The sequence below is a fragment of the Pristis pectinata genome, chromosome 20, assembly GCF_009764475.1.
Source record: "Pristis pectinata isolate sPriPec2 chromosome 20, sPriPec2.1.pri, whole genome shotgun sequence".
NCBI classification, from domain to species: Eukaryota; Metazoa; Chordata; class Chondrichthyes; order Rhinopristiformes; family Pristidae; genus Pristis; species Pristis pectinata.
In genome coordinates, this window is record NC_067424.1 from 39,774,017 (window position 1) to 39,792,784 (window position 18,768).

The 18,768-nt window shown below is 50.3% G+C and overlaps 1 protein-coding gene across 2 annotated transcripts in view; it reads left to right on the forward strand.

Moving 5' to 3' along the window:
• The first annotated feature begins 3,569 nt into the window (after positions 1–3,569).
• LOC127580904 (SLAM family member 5-like) overlaps positions 3,570–18,768 on the forward strand; it is a 665,368-nt gene continuing 650,169 nt past the window's right edge. Inside the window, exons 1-2 of one of the 2 annotated variants that reach the window (XM_052034882.1) lie at positions 3,570–3,800; positions 17,621–17,941. In XM_052034882.1, coding sequence (XP_051890842.1) covers positions 3,680–3,800; positions 17,621–17,941 — 442 coding nt within the window. In that variant the 5' untranslated portion in view covers positions 3,570–3,679. The remainder of the gene's footprint in view (positions 3,801–17,620; positions 17,942–18,768) is intronic. The other variant, XM_052034883.1, reaches the window with a different exon arrangement.

The following is an 18,768-nucleotide window of genomic DNA, read 5'->3' on the forward strand; positions in this document are numbered from 1 at the left end:
GGTCAGTGCATAAGGTAAGGAGGCATCGTCTGGGTCTCAGGGTTGGGTGGGTATCTTGGAATAATGGTTAGGATGGCGGCCAGTGGATAGGATGAGGATTCAGGGTCTTGGGGGCACATTGGTGTGAAAGATCAGGAACTATGGTGGATTGAGCATCAGGGCTTGGTACGGCAACTGGCCTGCCCAGGACCGCAAGAAACTGCAGATTGTTGTGGACACAGCCCAGCACATCACGGACACCAGCCTCCCCTCCTTGGACTCTGTCTTTACCTCTCGTTGTCTTAGTGAAGCAGCCAGCATAATCAAAGACCCCACCCACCTGGGTCATTCTCTTTTCTCTCCTCTTCCATCGGGTAGAAGATACAGGAGGCTGAGGGCACGTACCACCAGGCTTAAGGACAGCTTCTACCCCGCTGTGATAAGACTATTAACGGTTCCCTTATACAAAGAGATGGACTCTGACCTCACGATCTACCTTGTTGTGACCTTGCACTTTATTGCACTGCACTTTATCTGTAGTCGTGACACTTTACTCTGTACTGTTATTGTTTTTACCTGTACTACATCAATGCACTCTGTACTAACTCAATGTAAATGCACTGTGTAATGAATTGACCTGTACGGACCGTATGCCAGACAAGTTTTTCACTGTACCTCAGTACAAGTGACAATAATAAACCAATTCCAATACCAATACCAGAGGCACGGATCAAAGGTGAGGGGTGAGAGATAGGGTCTGGGGTGGGAGCCGCCAATGCTGCATCCACCAGGGGACCCCACTGCCTCAGCTTTCATCTCTGCTGCCACAGTCAGCAAACCCATTTCAGATCGTTAACGTGGTTTGTAAGTTTCTGGAGGACACTGAAACCGGAGGTGTACTGGACATTGAGGAAGGTTATCCAAGATTACAACAGGATCTAGATGAACTGGCGAAGTGGGCCCAAGATTGGCAGATGGAAGTTAACTCAGGCAAGTGTGATGTGTTGCATTTTGGTCAGTTAAACCGGGGCAGGACTTGCACAGCAAATGGTAAGGCCCTGGAGAGTGCTGCAAAACAGAGAGACTTAGGGGCACAGGCACATAGTTCCCTGAAAGTCACGACACAGATAGACAGGGTGGTGAAGACAGTGTTGACGCACTTGGGGTATTGGATACAGGTGCAGGAGTTGGGACATCATGTTACAACTGTACATTGGTGAGACAACGTTTGGAGTATTGGGTGCAGTTCTGGTCACCCAGCTGTAGGAAGAACGTTAGTGGGCTGGAAAAGATGCAGAAAAACTTCACAAGGATGTTACTGGGTTTGGAGAGCTTGAGTCATCAGGAGAGACTGGATCGGCTGGGGCTTTCTTCCCTAGAGCACATGAGTCTGAAAGGTGACCTTATAGCAGTGGGCGTGAGGGCACAGATGGTCACCGTCTTGTTCCCAGGTTCGAGGAGTCTAATGGGCATAGATTTAAGGTGAGAGGGGAACGATTTAAAGGGGACTGAGGGGCAGCCTTTTCATTACTGAGGGTGGTGGTTATGTGGAACGAGCTGCCAGAGGAGGTGGTAGAGGCAGGTACAGTTACAACGTTTAAAAGACGTGTGGACAAGTACATGGATAAGAAAGGCCAAGAGGGATACGGTGCAAATGCAGGCAAATGGGATTAGCCCAGGTAGATGTCTTAGTCGGCATGGGCCTTTTTCCATGCTGTGTAACTCCTTGACCTGTCGGAGTTGGTGTAAGTGTATTTCAGAAGAAAGGAAAGCTTATGTTTGGACTCAGGATGTCCCAGAGCATCACTAGAGCCAATAGCTTAGCAGGCAATGCTATCATGTTGAAACAGAGGTGTTAATTTTGTACAGAATCAGCTTCTGATTGAATATGCAGTTTACCAGATCAGTTCCTGGGATGATGGGTCTGTCCCATGTGGAGAGATGAGGCAGACCGGGCCCGAAATCTCTTGAGCTTTGAAGAATGAGAAGTTGACAACTTGGGGTCTGGAGTCGATGTTGAGCCCAGTCGACCTTGCAGAGTCCTCGCCCAAACATCTGGGGACAGGTGTGCAAGTTGGGAGAGCCGTCCCACGGACTAGTCAAGTAACAGCCCAACACTGTCGTCCTCACAGAATCAGACCCATGGACAATGTACCAGACTCCCCATCACAGCCCCACGTACGTCCTGTCCCACCGGATGGACAGACCCACCAGAGGGGCGGGACAGTGGTCGACAGGTGGAGGGAGTATCCCTGGGATCCTCAACGTCAACTCCCGACCCCACGAGGTCTCAGGTCAGACCTGGGCAGGGAAACCTCCTCCTGATCACCAGCTCCCACCCTCCCTCAGAGGATGAACCACTTAGAGGATGACGACACTTAGAAGAAACCGTAGGAGCAGCAAGGACACAGAATGACCTCTGGGTGGGGACTTCAGTGTCCATCACCAGGAGTGGGTCAGTAGCACTACCATGGACCGAGCCCTGAAGGGCAGAGCGGCCGGTCTGGGTCTGTGGCAGGGAGTGAGTGAACCAACACCAGGGATAAACCTACCTGACCTGGTCCTCCCCAGTCTACCTGTGGCAGATACACCTGCCCCGACACCACTGGTAGGGGTGAGCACCACACCGTCCTTGAGGAGACAGAGTCCAGTCTTCACACTGACGACTCCCTCCATCGTGTTGTGTGACACTACAGTCGTGCTCAGTGGGATCGACTCAGAACAGGTCTGGCAGCTGAAAACTGGGTGTCCACGAGGGTCTGTGGACCATCAGCGACAGCAGAAATGTCCACCACACAGTCTGTGACCTCCTGGCCCAACACGTCCCTCACTCCACCACTACTGTCACCCAGGGGATAAACCCTGGTTCACCCAGGAGCACAGAAGGGCATGCTGGGAGCTACACCGGAAGGATCCAAAAACGATGAGGTCCCGGCCTGGTGAAGCTGTAACACAGGACAACATGTGACCCCAACAGTAAAACCAGCCACAGTGGACAGAGCTGAGGATCAGATTGAAGCTCTACAGTCCTCCAAAATTATATAAATACAGTTTCTATAAATGGTAAAAAACTGAGGCCTCAGGACGAATCCATGTGGTACACTGCTCATTACGCCTTGCCAACCAGAGAAGGACACATTTATGCTCAGACTCTGGTCCCTGTTATCCAGCTGATTTTCTATCCATACCAACACATTACCTCCTACACCATGAGCTTTTATTTTCTGCCATAATTTTTGGTGCCGCACTTTATCATTTGGCTTCTGAAAATCCATAGTCCGTCCACGAGTTCCCCTTTCTCCCCAGCACGTTACTTCTTCCAAGAATTTAAAGCAGTTGGTCAAACATGATTTCCTTTTCACAGAACCATTTTGACTTTGTCCGATTGCCTTGAAGTTTTCTCCGTGTAAAGTCATTAATAACAGCTTCAACCATATTATCTGACATGTGTTAAGTTAACTGGCCTGTTGTTCCCTGCTTTCTGTCTTCTGTTGTAAACAAAGAGTTACAATTAATGTTTTCTACTCTGTTGGAAACTGCGCTGAATCTTGGGTTCAATACAGGGTGGGGATCAGTCACGTGACTTACAGCCACCCCTACCAGGCAGTTTCGGTGCTGACATTGGAAATTGTGGCTTCCTGAACGTAATCACTGTACAACGGTGCGCCTCTACACTCGACATTTCATAGACGGCTCACGTATGGGAACCGACTACAAAAGGGATACTATGGGATCCTGTCCTATCCCACACTACAGTTCCTGGAGAGATATGGATTTCAGATGCTCGCTCATCTTCTGGCTGATATTATCGATCTTCGACCGTGAGTTTAATCAAAGAGAATCTCTGTGTTTTACTTCCCTTTCTTCAGGGTTTCCGCTATTTCCACAACAGGGACAGTAGATCCGAGGCTCCCAGAGCATATACTGTAAGAATTGGATAGAGTGAAGTTCCCTCGACACTGTCGCAACACATACTCCCAGCACAGATACAGAATATTAAATATTCCCTTCAACATCTCCAAGGCACCAAACACCCAAATAGCTATTAAAAATATGGGAGTTGCCCGAGGAGGGCCTGCTCTGTTCCTCCTCCTTTGCCATTTGTGTGGGTAAGGTCAGATTTTAATGATTGACTGCTTATAGCCCAGTGAAATGTGTTGTGAACGGGTCAAGGTTTTCAGTGTGTGCAGAGGCCTCAAAGTACCTGTGGCCACTACCTGACCCCTTCTCGCTGGCACACTGAAACAGGATTCACTGACCTCTGCCTCCCATCCTCTCCCTCCTCCTCAGCTTTTTTCATCCTCTTTAGTTCTCTATTTAGTCTCTGTGTCTGTCCTCTAAACACTTTGTGTGTGTGTGTCTCTCTCTCTCTTCGGGTCTCAGTCCTCTCTCAATGTGTCTGCTTGTCTTTCAGCAGCTCTATTGGTCATCGGTCTCTGCAGATCAGTTTCTTTTGCTCTCTTCGTCTCTCTTTGTCACTTTCACTTCTCTCTCTCTCTCTCTCTCTCTCTCCCCCTCCCTCCCTCCCTCCCTCTCCCCCTCCCTCCCTCCCTCCCTCTCCCCCTCCCTCCCTCCCTCCCTCTCCCCCTCCCTCCCTCCCTCCCTCTCCCCCTCCCTCCCTCTCCCCCTCCCTCCCTCTCCCCCTCCCTCCCTCTCCCCCTCCCTCCCTCTCCCCCTCCCTCCCTCTCCCCCTCCCTCCCTCTCCCCCTCCCTCCCTCCCACCCTCCCCCCCTCCCTCCCTCTCACCCTCCCTCCCTCCCTCACTCTCTCCCTCCCTCCCTCCCTCCCTCTCCCCCTCCCTCCCTCCCTCCCTCTCCCCCTCCCTCCCTCCCTCCCTCTCCCCCTCCCTCCCTCCCTCCCTCTCCCCCTCCCTCCCTCCCTCCCTCCCTCCCTCTCCCTCACACTCTCTTTCTTGGTCTCTCTCTTTATCTCGCTCTCTCTCGCTCTCTCTCACTCTCTATCTGGAAATCTAGAAGGCAGTGCCATTTTCCACTTTGCATATTTCTCTGCCTCTTCGCACTTCCTGTCACCATTTGATGAAGTCTTTGAGCAAGCGCCTTCCCTTTGAGAGTCAGCTTATCACACCCTGACAGCAGGCTCCTGCTCTCTCACAGAGGCTCCGGACATTCCGAGATAGTGAAACATATGGAACGACCCCTGCGACGGTATCCGCTGCCGCACTGGTGATGGACTCTACAACCTTCCTCTTACCCCAGAGTGACTCCCCATCTTCTTCCAGACAGACACTGCTGGCAGCTGACATGTCAAAGTCGAGTTTATTGTCACATGCACAAGTCCATGTGTGCACAGGAGCAATGAAAAACTTACTTGCAGCAGCATCACAGGCACATAACATCAGATATAGGCAGCATTCACAAGAAAAACATAAATTAAACACAATTCTTACAAGAAAGAACAATTAGAACCAAAAAAAACAAAGCCCATTTTAGTGCAAAGTGGTCATAGTGTTGCTAAACTGTAGTGATTAGGGTTTTGCCAGTTGGTTCAAGAACCCAGCGGTTGAAGGGAAGTAGCTGTTCTTGAACCTGGTGGTGTGGGACTTCAGGCTTCCCTACCTCTTGCCTGATGGGAACTGCGAGAAGATGGCATGGTCTGGATGGTGGGGATCTTTGATGATGGATGTTGCCTTCTTGAGGCAGCAGCTCCTGTAGATACTACCAATGATAGGGAGGGATGTGCCTGTGATGTATTGGGCAGAGTCCACTACTCTTTGCAGCTTCTTATATTCCTGTGCATTGAATTGCTGTACAAGACCATAATGCAACCAGTGAGGACACTTTCAACAGTACATCTGTAGAAGTTTGTTGCAGTGTTCAGTGACAAGTCGAACTTCCTTAACCTCCTAAGAAATTAAAGACACTGGCGCGCCTTCCTCGTGATTGCATCCCACACTGTGCGGCAGGTGTCTCGGCCGTGCCAGCCAACCCCAGCTCTGACACAATCCCATCCCGAGGATCAGTGGTGGAGGAATCCTCTCTGAGATCCTCTAGGGATTCAGGACCCATCAGTGGCAACAGGACTGGATCCCTCCCCGCCTCAGGAGTCAGGCCAACGTGTGGCCCCAACATCCCTGGGTCTGAAAGTCCAACTGGGGTTGGGTCTGTTGACAGAGCGGGATGCCTCAGGTACCCACATGTCACCCACAGACCTAAAACGTAGGGAACTATCTACAGGGGAAATAACATCTGTTGCTCCTGCACTGGCAAGCTTACGGTCATAGTTGGCTTTAGAATGGAGGACCTGACGTTTACAGGCCATATCCTCCTCCTCGCCCAGGACACCTGACCTAGAAACTGAGGGAAACACAGTTATGGGAGGTTTAGAGTCATAGAATAAAACAGCACAGAAACAGGTCCTTCATCCCAACTCGTCCATGCTGATCAAGGTGCCGGCCTGAGCTCATCCCATTTACCTGCATTTGGCCCATATCCCTCAATCTCTCCGATCCATGTTCTGTCCAAATATCTTTTAAACATAACTTTACCCACAGCTCCCACTTACTCTGGCAGCTCATTCCATGTACCCACCACACTCTATGTGAAGGCGTTTCCCCTCAGCTCCCCATTAAATCTTTCCCCCCTCACCTTAAATCCATGCCCTCCAGATTGAGACTCTCCTACCCTGGGAAAAAGACGATGACCTTCCACCTTACCTACGCCCCATGATTTCATAGGTCATGCCTCAGCCTCCCACGCTCCAGGGTAAAAAGTTCCAGACTAGCCAGTCCCTCCTTATAACTCAAACCCTCCAGTTTCTGCACCCTTTTCAGCTTAATGACAACGTTCCTACAGCTGGCAACCAGAACTGCACACAATACTCAAGGTGTGGTCTCTCCAACATCTTGTACAACTGTAATATGACATCCCAGCTCCTGAATGATGAAGGCAAGTGTGCCAATACCTTCATCACCACCAGGCCTAACTGTGTTGCCTCTTTCAGGGTACTATGTACCATTACCCCCAGGTCTCTGCGTTCTACCACACTCTCCAAGGCCCTGCAATTCACTGTGTAAGTTCTGCCCTGGTTTAAGTTACCAAATTGCAACACTTTGCGCTTGTTTGCATTTGGCTCACTCACTCGGGTGATCTAAATCCTGTTGTAATTTTAGGCAACATTCTTCACTGTCCACTGCACCACCAATTCTGATGTCTTCCGCAAACTTACGAACCATGCCAACTACATTCTCATATAAATTGTTAATATAGGTGATGAACAACAGTGGAGCCAGCACCGATCGGCACACCATTGGTCATAGGCCTCCAATCTGAAAAACGACCTCAACTACCGCCCTCTGACTCCTTCCAACGCACCAGTTTTGTATCCAATTGGCTGGCTCACCCTGGATGCCGTGTGATCTAAGCTTTCAGACTAACTTATGATGCGAGACCTTGTCAAAGGCCTCACTAATGTCCACGTAGACAACGTCTACCACCCTGCCTGTTAGTCACCTCTTCAAAATACTCAATCACATCTGTGAGGCACATTTTCCCACGCACAAAGCCATGCTGAGTTATCCCTAATCAGTGTTAGCTTTTCCAAATGCAGGTAGATCCTGTGTCTCAGAATCCTGTCCAGTATCTTTCCCACTGATGTTCATCTCACCACCTCAGTTCCCTGGCTTGTCCTTGCAGCCTTTCTTAAATAAAGGCACCATCACCCTCCAGTCTCCCAGTACCTCACCCGTGGTTAACAGTGATACAAATATCTCTTCTAGGACCCCAGCAATTTCTCCCGACTTCCCAACAGTAACCTAGGATGCACTTAATTAGGTCCCAGGGATTTTATGCACTTTAGGACTACCGGCACCACCTATTTTGTAACATGGATATGTTCCAAGACATCACTTTTCCCTGAATTCACTGGCTTCCATGACATTTTCCATGGTAAAACCTAACAAGAAATATTCATTTAAGACCTCGCCCATCTCCCGAGACTCCACACATAGATAACCACATTGATCCTACCCCTTTGCTCTGAATATACTTACAGAATCTCTTAAGAATCCTCCTTGACCTTTTCAGCCAAAGCTATCTCCTTTTGCTCTTCTGATTTCCCTCGTGTATCCCCACATCCCTTATGCTCCTCAAGAGGTTTGCTTGATCCCAGCAGCCTACAGCTGACATATGCCACCTTCTTTTTCCTGACCTTAATATTCCTCATGAACCAGGGTTCCCTAATGCCCTGCCAGCTTTGCCCTTCACTCTAACATGAACATGCTGGCACTGAACTCTTCCTATCTTACTTTTAAAATCCTCCCACCTGCCTTCTCTTTACCTGCAAGCAGCTTTTCCCAGTCAAACCTGTCTAACGGCATCAAAATTGGTTCAGCCCCAATTTAGAACTAATGTGGACCAGTCCTATCCTTTTCCATAACTATTTAAAAGAATTCTGGTCTCTGTTCCAAAGTGCTTCCCCCACTGACATTTCAGTCACTTGCCCAGTCTCATTTCCCAATAGGATGTCCAGTGTAGCCCCGTCTTTAGTAGGGCCAACTACATATTGCTTGAGAAAACTTTCCTGGACTCACTTAAAAAATTCCACCCCATCCAAACCCTTAGCACTATGGCAGTCACAGTCGATTTCAGGGAAGTTAAAATCACCTACTATTACAACCCTATCGTTTTTATGTTTATCTGCAATCTCCCGACATACTTGGTCCTCTAATTCCCACAGACCATTTAGGGGCCTATAGTACAATCCCATCAAAGTTATCACCTCCTTATTTTTGAATTCTCAGGTGCCCCTCCACCTCAGAAGAAGGACATTTCTCCTCTTCTTCTCAGAGGAATGTGGAGGCTTGGTGATCTCCATCACAGAGGAAGGCTCCACCTCCACTGCTCAGTCATCCTACCCAACTCCCTCGGTTAATTGCTCAGCCGCACGGCAGGTGATCTCCCTGGGATCAGGCCCTGGGCTAAGTTCGTCAGGCTGTTTCTCTGTCCCAAGACATGTACTTTGAGCTGTTTTCTTTTGTGTCTTCCTTGCATCTGGAGAGTCTTCCCTGCTCCACTCCTCTGGCTCAATGCCTGGCACACACTGCCGCTGGCGGGGGTGAAAGGATGGCAGTAGGCTTCCAAGGAGGAACTGGCAGCCTGAAGGGACATTTTTATATAGATGATTACAGATATGGGCAGAGAAGTGGCAGATGGAGTTTAATCCAGGAAAATGTGAGGTGTGGCAGTTTGGGAGGTCAAATGAAAGGAGAAAATACACAGTTAGTGGTAAAGGACCGCAGTTGCTGGAATCTAGATGAAAAACACCACAATGCTGGAGGAACTCAGCAGGCCGGGCAGCATCCGTGGAGAATAGCAGGTGGTCAACGTTTCGGGTCAGGACCCTTCTTCAGGACTGAAGATAGGAAAAGGGGAAGCCCAATATACAGGAGGGAAAAGTAGGGCAGTGGTAGGTGGACAAAAGAGGGGAGGCGGGTTGGGCACCCTTCTTCCCCGCACCTGCCTGTCACCATCTCTTACCTGCATCTACCTATCACCACCCTGTGCCCACCCCGCCTCCCCTCTTTTGTCCACCTATCACTGCTCTGCTTTTCCCTCCTATATATCGGGCTTCCCCTCTTCCTATCTTCAAGCCTGAAGAAGGGTCCTGACCCGAAACGTTGACCGCCTGCTTTTCTCCACGGATGCTGCCTGGCCTGCTGAGTTCCTCCAGTATCGTCGTGTTCTTCATACAGTTAATGACAGGCCCACAAATAGCATTGAAGTACAGAGGGATATTGCGGTCCAAGTCAATAGTTCACTGAAGGTGGCTACACAAGTGGATAAGGTGGTAACAAAGGCATTTGGCATGCTTGCCTTCATTGGTAGGGGTGTTGCGTGTAAGGAAGTCATGCTGCATTGATATTAAACTTTAGTCAGACTACACTTGGAGTATTGCGTGCAGTTCTGGTCGCCCCATTACAGGAAGGATGTGGAGCGGGTGCGGAAGAGGTTCACCGGGATGCTGCCTGGATTAGAGGGTATGAGCTATAAGAAAAGGTTGGACAAACTTGGGTTGTTCTCCCTGGAGAGTCGGAGGCTAAGGGGCGACCTGATAGAGGTTTTTAAAATTATGACAGGGTAGACAGTCAGAATCTTTTCCCCAGGGTAGAAATGTCAAACAGCAGAGGACCTGCTTTTAAGGTCAGAGGGGAGAAGTTTAAAGACAATGTGAGGGGCAAGTTTTTTTCGCAGAGTGGTGGGTGTCTGGAGTGGGTTACCGGGGGTAGCAGGGGAAGCAGGCAGTTTGGTGCAGTTTAAGAGGCTTTTAGACAGACCCATGAATGTGAAGGGAGTGGAGGGATGTGGATGATACACAGGAGGAGGACATTTAGTATAAATCGGCGTCAATAATGGCACAACATTGTGGGCCGAATGGCCTGTCCGGTGCTGGACTGTTTTACGTTTCGTTCCTCTGATCGTGCCCCATCTCCTTACAAGTGTGACACTGCCTACCATTTGAGACCCAGAAGACGCAGTAGGTGGGCCCCTAGAACAGGACAATCTATTACAACTAAAGAGCTGTCCCTTAACATGACAGTAGTTCACTCCAGGTTCAGAACAGGTTCCCAGTATAGCGATGGATGGGCAGGAATTGATTCCAGATTCCAGGAGAGCAGTTGGGAGGGTGGGGTTCACTCTGTGTTCCCAGTGGACCAGTGGAGGTGACAGTGGGGCACTCCAGGTTCAAGTGCAGCAGGGGTTGACTCCAGGCTCACTCCAGATTCCCAGAACTGCAGCGGTGACAGTGGGGATTCACTCCAGTATCATTCCATGTTTTCAGTGGAGTAGTACAGAGGACTGTGGTTCACTCCCGGTTCTGTAAAGCAGTGGTGAGCGCTGGTATTCACTCCAGGTTCCCAGTACGTCAGTGGGGAGGGCAAGCGTTCACTCCAGGACCAATCTGCATTCCCAGCACAGCAATGGTGAGGATAGAGTTCACTCTATGTTCCCAGTACAGCAGTGGGAACAAAGCAGTTCATTCCAGGTTCCAGTAGAGCAGTGGGGAGGGCAGATGTTGACTCTAGATTCACTCCAAGTTCTCAGTACAGCAGTCCGGAGGGTGGGGATTGTCTCCTGATTCCAGTACAGCAGTGGGGAGTTCAGAGGTTAATTCCAGGTTCAATCCAGATTCCAGTGTTGCTATGGGGTGGTCAGGGATTGACTCTATTCAGTACAGCAGTGGGGAGGGCGGGGGTTCACTCCAGGTTCATTCCAGGTTCCAGTACAACATTGACACAATGATTCTGCAGATGCTGGGAATCTGGGGCAACACACACAAAATGCTGGGGGAGCTCAGCAAGTCAGGCAGCATCTATGGCGGGAAATAAACAGTTGACATTTCGGGCCGAGACCCTTCACTCCAAGTGTAGCAGAGGAGATTTACCAGGATGTTGCCTGGATTGGAGAGCGTGTCTTATGAGGATAGGTTGAGCGAGCTGGGACTTTTCTCTTTGGAGAGAAGGAGGATGAGAGGTGATTTGATAGAGGTGCACAAGATGATAAGAGGCAGAGATCGAGTGGACAGTCAGAGACTTTTTCCCAGGGCGACAATGGCTAACATGAGGGGACATAATTTTAAGGTGATTGGAGAAAGGTATAAGGGGGATGTCAGAAGTAAGTTTTTTACACAGAGAGTGGAACACACTGCTAGCAGAGGTTGTGGGGGCAGATACATTAGGGACATTTAAGAGACTCTTAGATAGACACATCAATGATAGAAAAATAGGGGGCGATGTGGGAGGGAGGGGTTAGATAGATCTTAGAGCAGGATAAAATGTCGGCACAACATCGTGGGCCGAAGGGCCTGTACTGTGCTGTAGTGTTCTATGTTAATGAGATTACTGGTGGGGGTAAAATCCCATCCGGGTCACTGATGGTCCTCAGGGAGGGAGAATTATCCCCCATTCCCTGACTAAAAAAAAACTTTCTTACCCACACCTGTCCTCACTTCCAGCCACAAGTATAGTCACCCCATGGCTGAGGTAACTTCTTACTGTGGGAACAGCTGACGATCAGACCAGCCGCATACCATTAACCCTTACATTGCCAGCCATTAACCCCTGCATTCCCAGTTATCTTTTACACTGTGCTGTAGTGTTCTATGTTCTATGTTCATCAGGACCGGTAAGGAAGAGGGCAGAAGCCAGAATAAAAAGGTGGGGGCAGGGGGATAGGTGATAGGTGAGTCCAGGTGAGAGGGGGAAGGTAGGTGGATGGGGGAGGGGGGGAATGATGCAAGAAACCGAGAGGTGGAAGGTGGAAGAGGCCAAGGGCTGAAGGAGAAGGAGACTACAGTAGACCATGAGAAAAGGAAAGGAGGTGGAGAATAGGAGGGAGGTAGTGGGCAAATCATGAGGGCGGGTAAGGGGAAGAGAGAGGTGAGGGGATGCCAGGAGTGAGGGAAAACAAAGGGGAGGTTGGGGGGGGGGGGGGGAAACACAGGGGAGGGGTTACCGGAAGTTACAGAAATCAACGTTGACGCCGTCAGGTTGCAGACTGTGAAGACGGAGTGTGAGGCGTTGCTCCTCCGACCTGTGTCTGGCCTCAACATGGCAGCAGAGGGGCAGTCAACTGAACACAGGTACTTGGGATCCTTGTTGGGGCCACACTGGGAGGCCCGGAAATGGAAGAGTTGGGTGATATGAGGGTTACTCAGTTTTCTCAGTACAGCAGTGCAGATGACAGTAGCTCAACTCGGGCTTCATCCAGCTTCACAGTACAGCAGTGGGGAGACCAGGGACTCCTACATTGTGGCGAGGCTAATTTTGATGGAATTACTCAGGAACTTGCAAAGGTTGACTGGGAGAGGCTGCCTGTAGGTAAAGAGACATCTGGCAAGCGGGAGACTTTTAAAAACAAGATAGTGAGAGTCGAGGGACAGCATGTTCCTGTTAGAGTGAAGGGCAAGGCTGGCAGGATTAGGAAATCCTGGTTGACAAGCTCTGGTAAGGGAAAAGGAGGAGACACGTATCAGGTATAGGCTGGGTCAAACAAATACCCTGAGGAGTATAATGGATGTCAGAGTACACTGAAGAGGAACATCAGGAGGGTAGGAAGCAGATGTGATAGCTTTGGCAGAGAAGGGAAAGGACAATCCTGAGAGATTCTGTGAGTGTATTAAGAGCAAGGGTAACTCGGGAGAAAATAGGGCACCATAAGGATCAATGTGGTCATCTATGTGTGGAGCCACAGGAGGTGGGCGAGGTCTTAAATGAATACTTCTCATCTGTATTTACCATGGAGAAATTGGTAAATTGGATTATATTGTCACATGTACCGAGGTACAGTGAAAAACTTGTCTTGTGTACCCTTCATACAGATCAATTCATTACCACAGTGCACTGAGGTAGTACAAGGTAAAGCAATAACAGAATGCAGAATAAAGTGTTACAGTTACAGGAGAAAGTGCAGTGCAGGCCGACAATGAGGAGCAAAGTCATAATGAGGTCAAGACTCCATCTTATTATACTCGGGAACAGTTCAAGAGTCTTATAACAGCAGGGTAGAAGCTATCCTTGAGCCTGGTGGTACGTGCTTTCAGGCTTTTGTATCTTCTGCCTGATGGGAGGGGGGAGAAGAGAGAATGTACAGGGTGGGTGGGGACTTTGATGCTGCTGGTTGCTTCACCAGGGCAGCGAGAGGTATAGACAGATCCCATGGAAGGGAGGCTGGTTTCCGTGATGTGCTGGGCTGTGTCCTCAACTCTCTGCAGTTTCTTCTGGTCCTGGGCAGAGCAGTTGCCATATCAAGCCGTGATGCATCCAGATAGGATGCTTTCTATGGTGCATTGATAAAAGTTGGTGAGTGGCAAAGGGGACATGCCAAATTTCTTTAGCCTCCTGAGGAAGTAGAGGCATTGGTGAGCTTTCTTGGCAGTTGCGTCTACATGTTTGGACCACGACAGGCTATTGGTGATGTTCACTCCTAGGAATTTGAAGCTCTCAACCCTCTCGGCCTCAGCACTGTTGATGTAAACAAGACCATGTGCACCACCTCCCTTCCTGAAGTCAATGACCAGCTCTTTTGTTTTGCTGACATTGAGGGAAAGGTTGTTGTCATGACACCATGCCACTAAGCTATCTCCTTCCTATACTCCGACTCAGCATTATTTGAGATACGGCCCACTACGGTGGTATCATCTGTAAACTTGTCGATGGAGTTAGAGCAGAATATGGCCTCACATTTGTGAGTGTACAGGGAGTAGAGTAGGGGGCTGAGGAAGCAGCCTTGTGGGGCACCAGTGTTGAGAATAATCATGGCAGAGGTGTTGCTGCCTATCCTCACTGACTGCGGTCTGTTGGTCAGGAAATCAAGGATTTAATTGCAGAGGGAGGTGTTGAGTCCCAGGTCTCGGAGTTTGGTGATGAGTTTGCTTGGAATTATAGTATTGAAGGTGGAGTTGTAGTCAATAAAAAATAGTATAATGTAAGCGTCTTTACTGTTCAGATGCTCCAGAGCTGAGTGTAGGGCCAGGGAGATGGTGTCAGCCGTGGACCTGTTTTGGCGGTAGGCAAATTGCAGTGGGTCGAGGTTGTCTGGGAGGCTGGAGCTAATGTGTGCCATGACCAGCCTCTCGAAGCACTTCATCATGGAGGATGTCAGGGCCACCGGTTGGTAATCATTGAGACACGTTACCTTGTTTTTCTTAGGTACCAGGATGACTGTGGTCACTTTAAAGCAGGTGGGAACCTCAGATTGAAACAGGAAGATGTTAAGGATGTCTGCAAATACCCTCACCCACTGATCTGCACAGGATCTCAGGATATGGCCAGGGACACCATCCAGGCCAAATGCCTTTAGTGGGTTTACACTCTGGAAGGTCATGGAAGCTAGGGATTTCACTGAAGAGAATAGTGATGTCTTGTAACATATCCACATTAGAAAAGTGAAGGTGCTGGCAGTCTTAAAGCATATAAAGACGGATAAATCCCTGGAACCTGACCAAGTGTATCCTTTGACATTGCGGGAAGGTAGGGAGAAATTGCTGGGGCCCTGACAGATTTTTCTATCATCGTTCGCCACGGGTGAGGTACTGGAAGAGTGGAGGGTGGCTAATGTTGTGCCTTCATTTCATAAGGCTGCAAGGACAAGGACGGGAACTACAGGGTAGTGAACCTAACTTCAGTGGGGGGGAAAGTGGAGGGAATTCACAGAGACAGGATCTACCTGCATTTGGGAAGGCAAGGACCAATAAATAATAATAGTCAGCATGCCTTTGTGTGTGGGATATCATGTCTCTCGAGTTTGATGGAGTATTTTGGAGACGTGACCAAGTGATTTTCATGAGGACAGGGCAGTAGATATTGTCTACATGGACTTTAGCAAGGCCTTTAACAAGTTCCCGCATGGTAGGCTGGTCCAGAAGATTCGATCACATGGGATCCAGGGTGAGCGAGCCAATTGTACACGAAGTTGCCTTGGAAGAAGTCAGAGGGTGGTAATGGAGGGTTGTTTTTCACATTGAAGGCCTGTGACCAGCGGTGTGCCAATGCTGGGTCTACTGTTCTTATTCACCTACACTAACGATTTGGATAAGAATGTAGTTGGATGGTTGGTCATTTGTGAATGACACCAACATTGGTGGTATAGTGGACGGTGAAGAAGGTTATTTAAGTTTTCAATGGGATTTAGATCAACTGGGGAAGTGGGCCAAGGAATGGCAGATGGAGTTTAACTCAGACAAGTGCAAAGTGCAGGACTTACACAGCAAATGGCAAGGCCTTGGAGAACCGAGAGACCAAGGAATACAGGTACGTAGCTCCCTGAAAGTGGCAAGTAGACAGGGTGGTGAAGAAAGTGTTTGGCACACTTGCCTTCATAAATCAGGGCATTGAGTACAGGAGTTGGGATATCATATTACAGCTGTACAAGACATTAGTGAGAACCACACTAGGGGTATTGTGCGCAGTTCCGGTCACCTAGTTTTAGGAAGGATGTCAGTAAATTGAAAAGGGTGCAGAAAGCATTTACACAGTTGCTGTTGGGACTGGAGGGCTTGAGTTGTAAGCAGAGACCAGATAGATTGGGGCATTTTTCCCTGGAGCATAGGACGCTGAGGGGTGATCATGTGTGGCATAGATAATGCGAATGGTCAGTCTCTTTCTCAGGGAGGGGGCTGCCAGAGGAAGCTGGAGAGGCGGGTAATTATGACACTTAAAAGACATTTGGACAGGTACGTGACAGGAAAACAAACCAGAGAAACAGCACCTCACCTTCCGCCTGGGTAGCCTACAACCTGGCAGTGTTAACATTGAATTCTTCAGATAAACTGCTCCCCCTCTGTCCCTTTTCTCTCCCCTCTTGACCTACCTTGACCCCCATCACTCTGTCTCTTTCCCCTCCTCCACCATCTGCCCGTCACCGACACACTCCTCCCACTGATTCCCCTCCCCCTCTGCCCTCCCTACCTCCCCCCCCCCCCCCCCCCCCCCACCACCGATCCATGCTCCACCTTCCTCTCCCATCAGATTCCATCATCTTCAGCCCTTTGTCACCTCCAGCTATCACCTCCCAGCTTCTGGTGCCGTTCCCACTCTGCCCTCCCCCATCTCCCATCTGCCTATTAACCCCCCCCCCCCCCCCAATTACCTGGATCCACCTATCGCCTGTCAGCTCTTGCTTCACCCCACACCCTCAGCTCTCTGTACTGGCCATCTCCCCTCTTCTGTTCAGTCCAGATGATGGGTCTCGACCCAAAACGTTGACTGTCCATTTATCCCCACAGATGCTGCCTGACCCGCTGAACTCCTCCAGTGTTTTGTGTGTTGCATCTGCAACCTCTTGTGTCTGCGTGATAGGAAAGGTCCAAAGGGATGTTAACCAAACACAGGCAAATGGGATAAGCTCAGGAAGGCGCCTTGGTCAGCATGGAGTAGCTGGGCCAAAGCATGTGTTTCGCTGCTATATAATTCTATGATTCTAAAGCAGTGGAGAGGGCAGGGGTTGGATCCAGGTTCCAGTGCAGCAAGGATTCAATGAGCCATCATATTGAAAGGTGGTGACAAATGATCTCCTGCTTTCGTTTCCCATGTCCTTCTCATCATCCTGCCCAATCCTTGTAACTCCCCTCTCCCATCGTGTGTGACACCGCGCCCCCCCCCGACCCAACTTACCCCAGACTTCTGTCCAGCTCCCCCCCCCGTTCACACATCCTGGGTCCCAAGCAACAAAGGCAGGGGTCCCAACTGTCTCCTCACCCCCTCACCCACGTCCCTCCTCCTTCAGGGATCTGTGGATGTGCTCGCCAAGGGCCCACTCCAAGCTCCCTCTGTCCCTCCACACCATTCATATCCACCCCATGTTCCCTCATCGTGTTCACCACCCCCACTCCCCCCGCCCCCTACCTGGACTGGGTCCCATTTGCGGTGTCTGTGCCCCCCTGAGCCGTCCATCGATATCCGGCTGCAGGCTGTAACTTCCTTCCTCAGGGCCGGGTGCAGAGAGTCTTCACTCTGTTCCCCCGTGGGCTCACTGTGTGATGTAGGGACCGTGGGCCGGGTCCCTCACAGGGCCGGGAGCCAGACGATGGGCCGCATGGCCTGCTCCTGTGTCTGTGATTCTCCCAGCTCCGATTCCCCCTCCAGTCACTGAGCTCACCTGCTGACTGCCTCCTCTTGTCTCCTCAGCTGCGACTGGAGCTTCCCCTCCCACTGTGAACGGAGCTCTGGGACACTCGGTCTCCTTACTTCCCAGGATCCCAGTCGGATCAGATGTTACTGAGGTTGAGTGGAGACGGACATCACCCAGAACCAAGTTAGCACAATACTCAAAGGAGGACATTGAATACTTCGGTTCTGAGGAGTACAAGCGACGGGTAACTCTTCATCTCGGGGACTTCAGTCTGGAAATCAGTGATCTACGGAGAGAGGATGCTGGTGATTATGAGGTGACTGTTACAGTGAGTTCAGGAGCACAGACTCGGGCAATAGTCCGACTGGATGTGTCCGGTGAGTGAGACTGCTGCGGAGGGGCCTGGGTTTCACCGGTTCCTGAAACACCCCTAATTAATGGGTGAGGGCAGATCCTATGCGTTCCCCTGTTTACTGAACCCCACTGACTGCCAGTGTCCAGAGCTGGGGGTCACGGTCCCAGTGTAGTGGGGCTGAGGCAGTGCCGGGGAACACACCCACCACATCCCTGGAGACTGGGCCAGGGGCCGTGAAGGTTCGAACCATCAATGGGGAACATCGTGGCTCACGAGGCTGGAGGAGATGAGTACATGGGGAGGGGGTAGCAGAGGGATAGGCCAGTGGGGTGGGAGGGGCTGGTGTGGATGGGCTGAAGGGTCTGTATCCATGGGACAAAGTTGAACAGACCCCACTGTATCCCCAGGTCAAAGGCCTGGTCTGTCATGTTCAGGGATCCCAGTTGTTCCGTCTGTTTCCCAGAGCACTGCTTGTTAATTCCCCAGACTGAGGTCTGAGCTCAGCAAGGTGTTTATTCCTCAGCCTTCATGATGTGCTTTGCTGAGCGATCCCCTGTGTGTTCAGTACACAGAGTGTAGTGCCCCAGTGAGTGACACAGTGCATGTACGCAGCAGCACACTCACACCCAGCAATATAGTTCCTGACTCACTCTTAACACAACATTCCCGATAATCTGATCCAGCAAGTTCTCGCTGGAGTCTGGACGATAAATCTTCTCTCCTGCATCGCAGGGTTAACCGGTTCCCATTGGAGGGAGGAGAACATCAGAACATGGGAACTAGGAGCAGGAGGCGGTCATTCGGCCCCTCGAACTTGCTCCCCACTCACTGAGATCAGGGCTGGTCTGA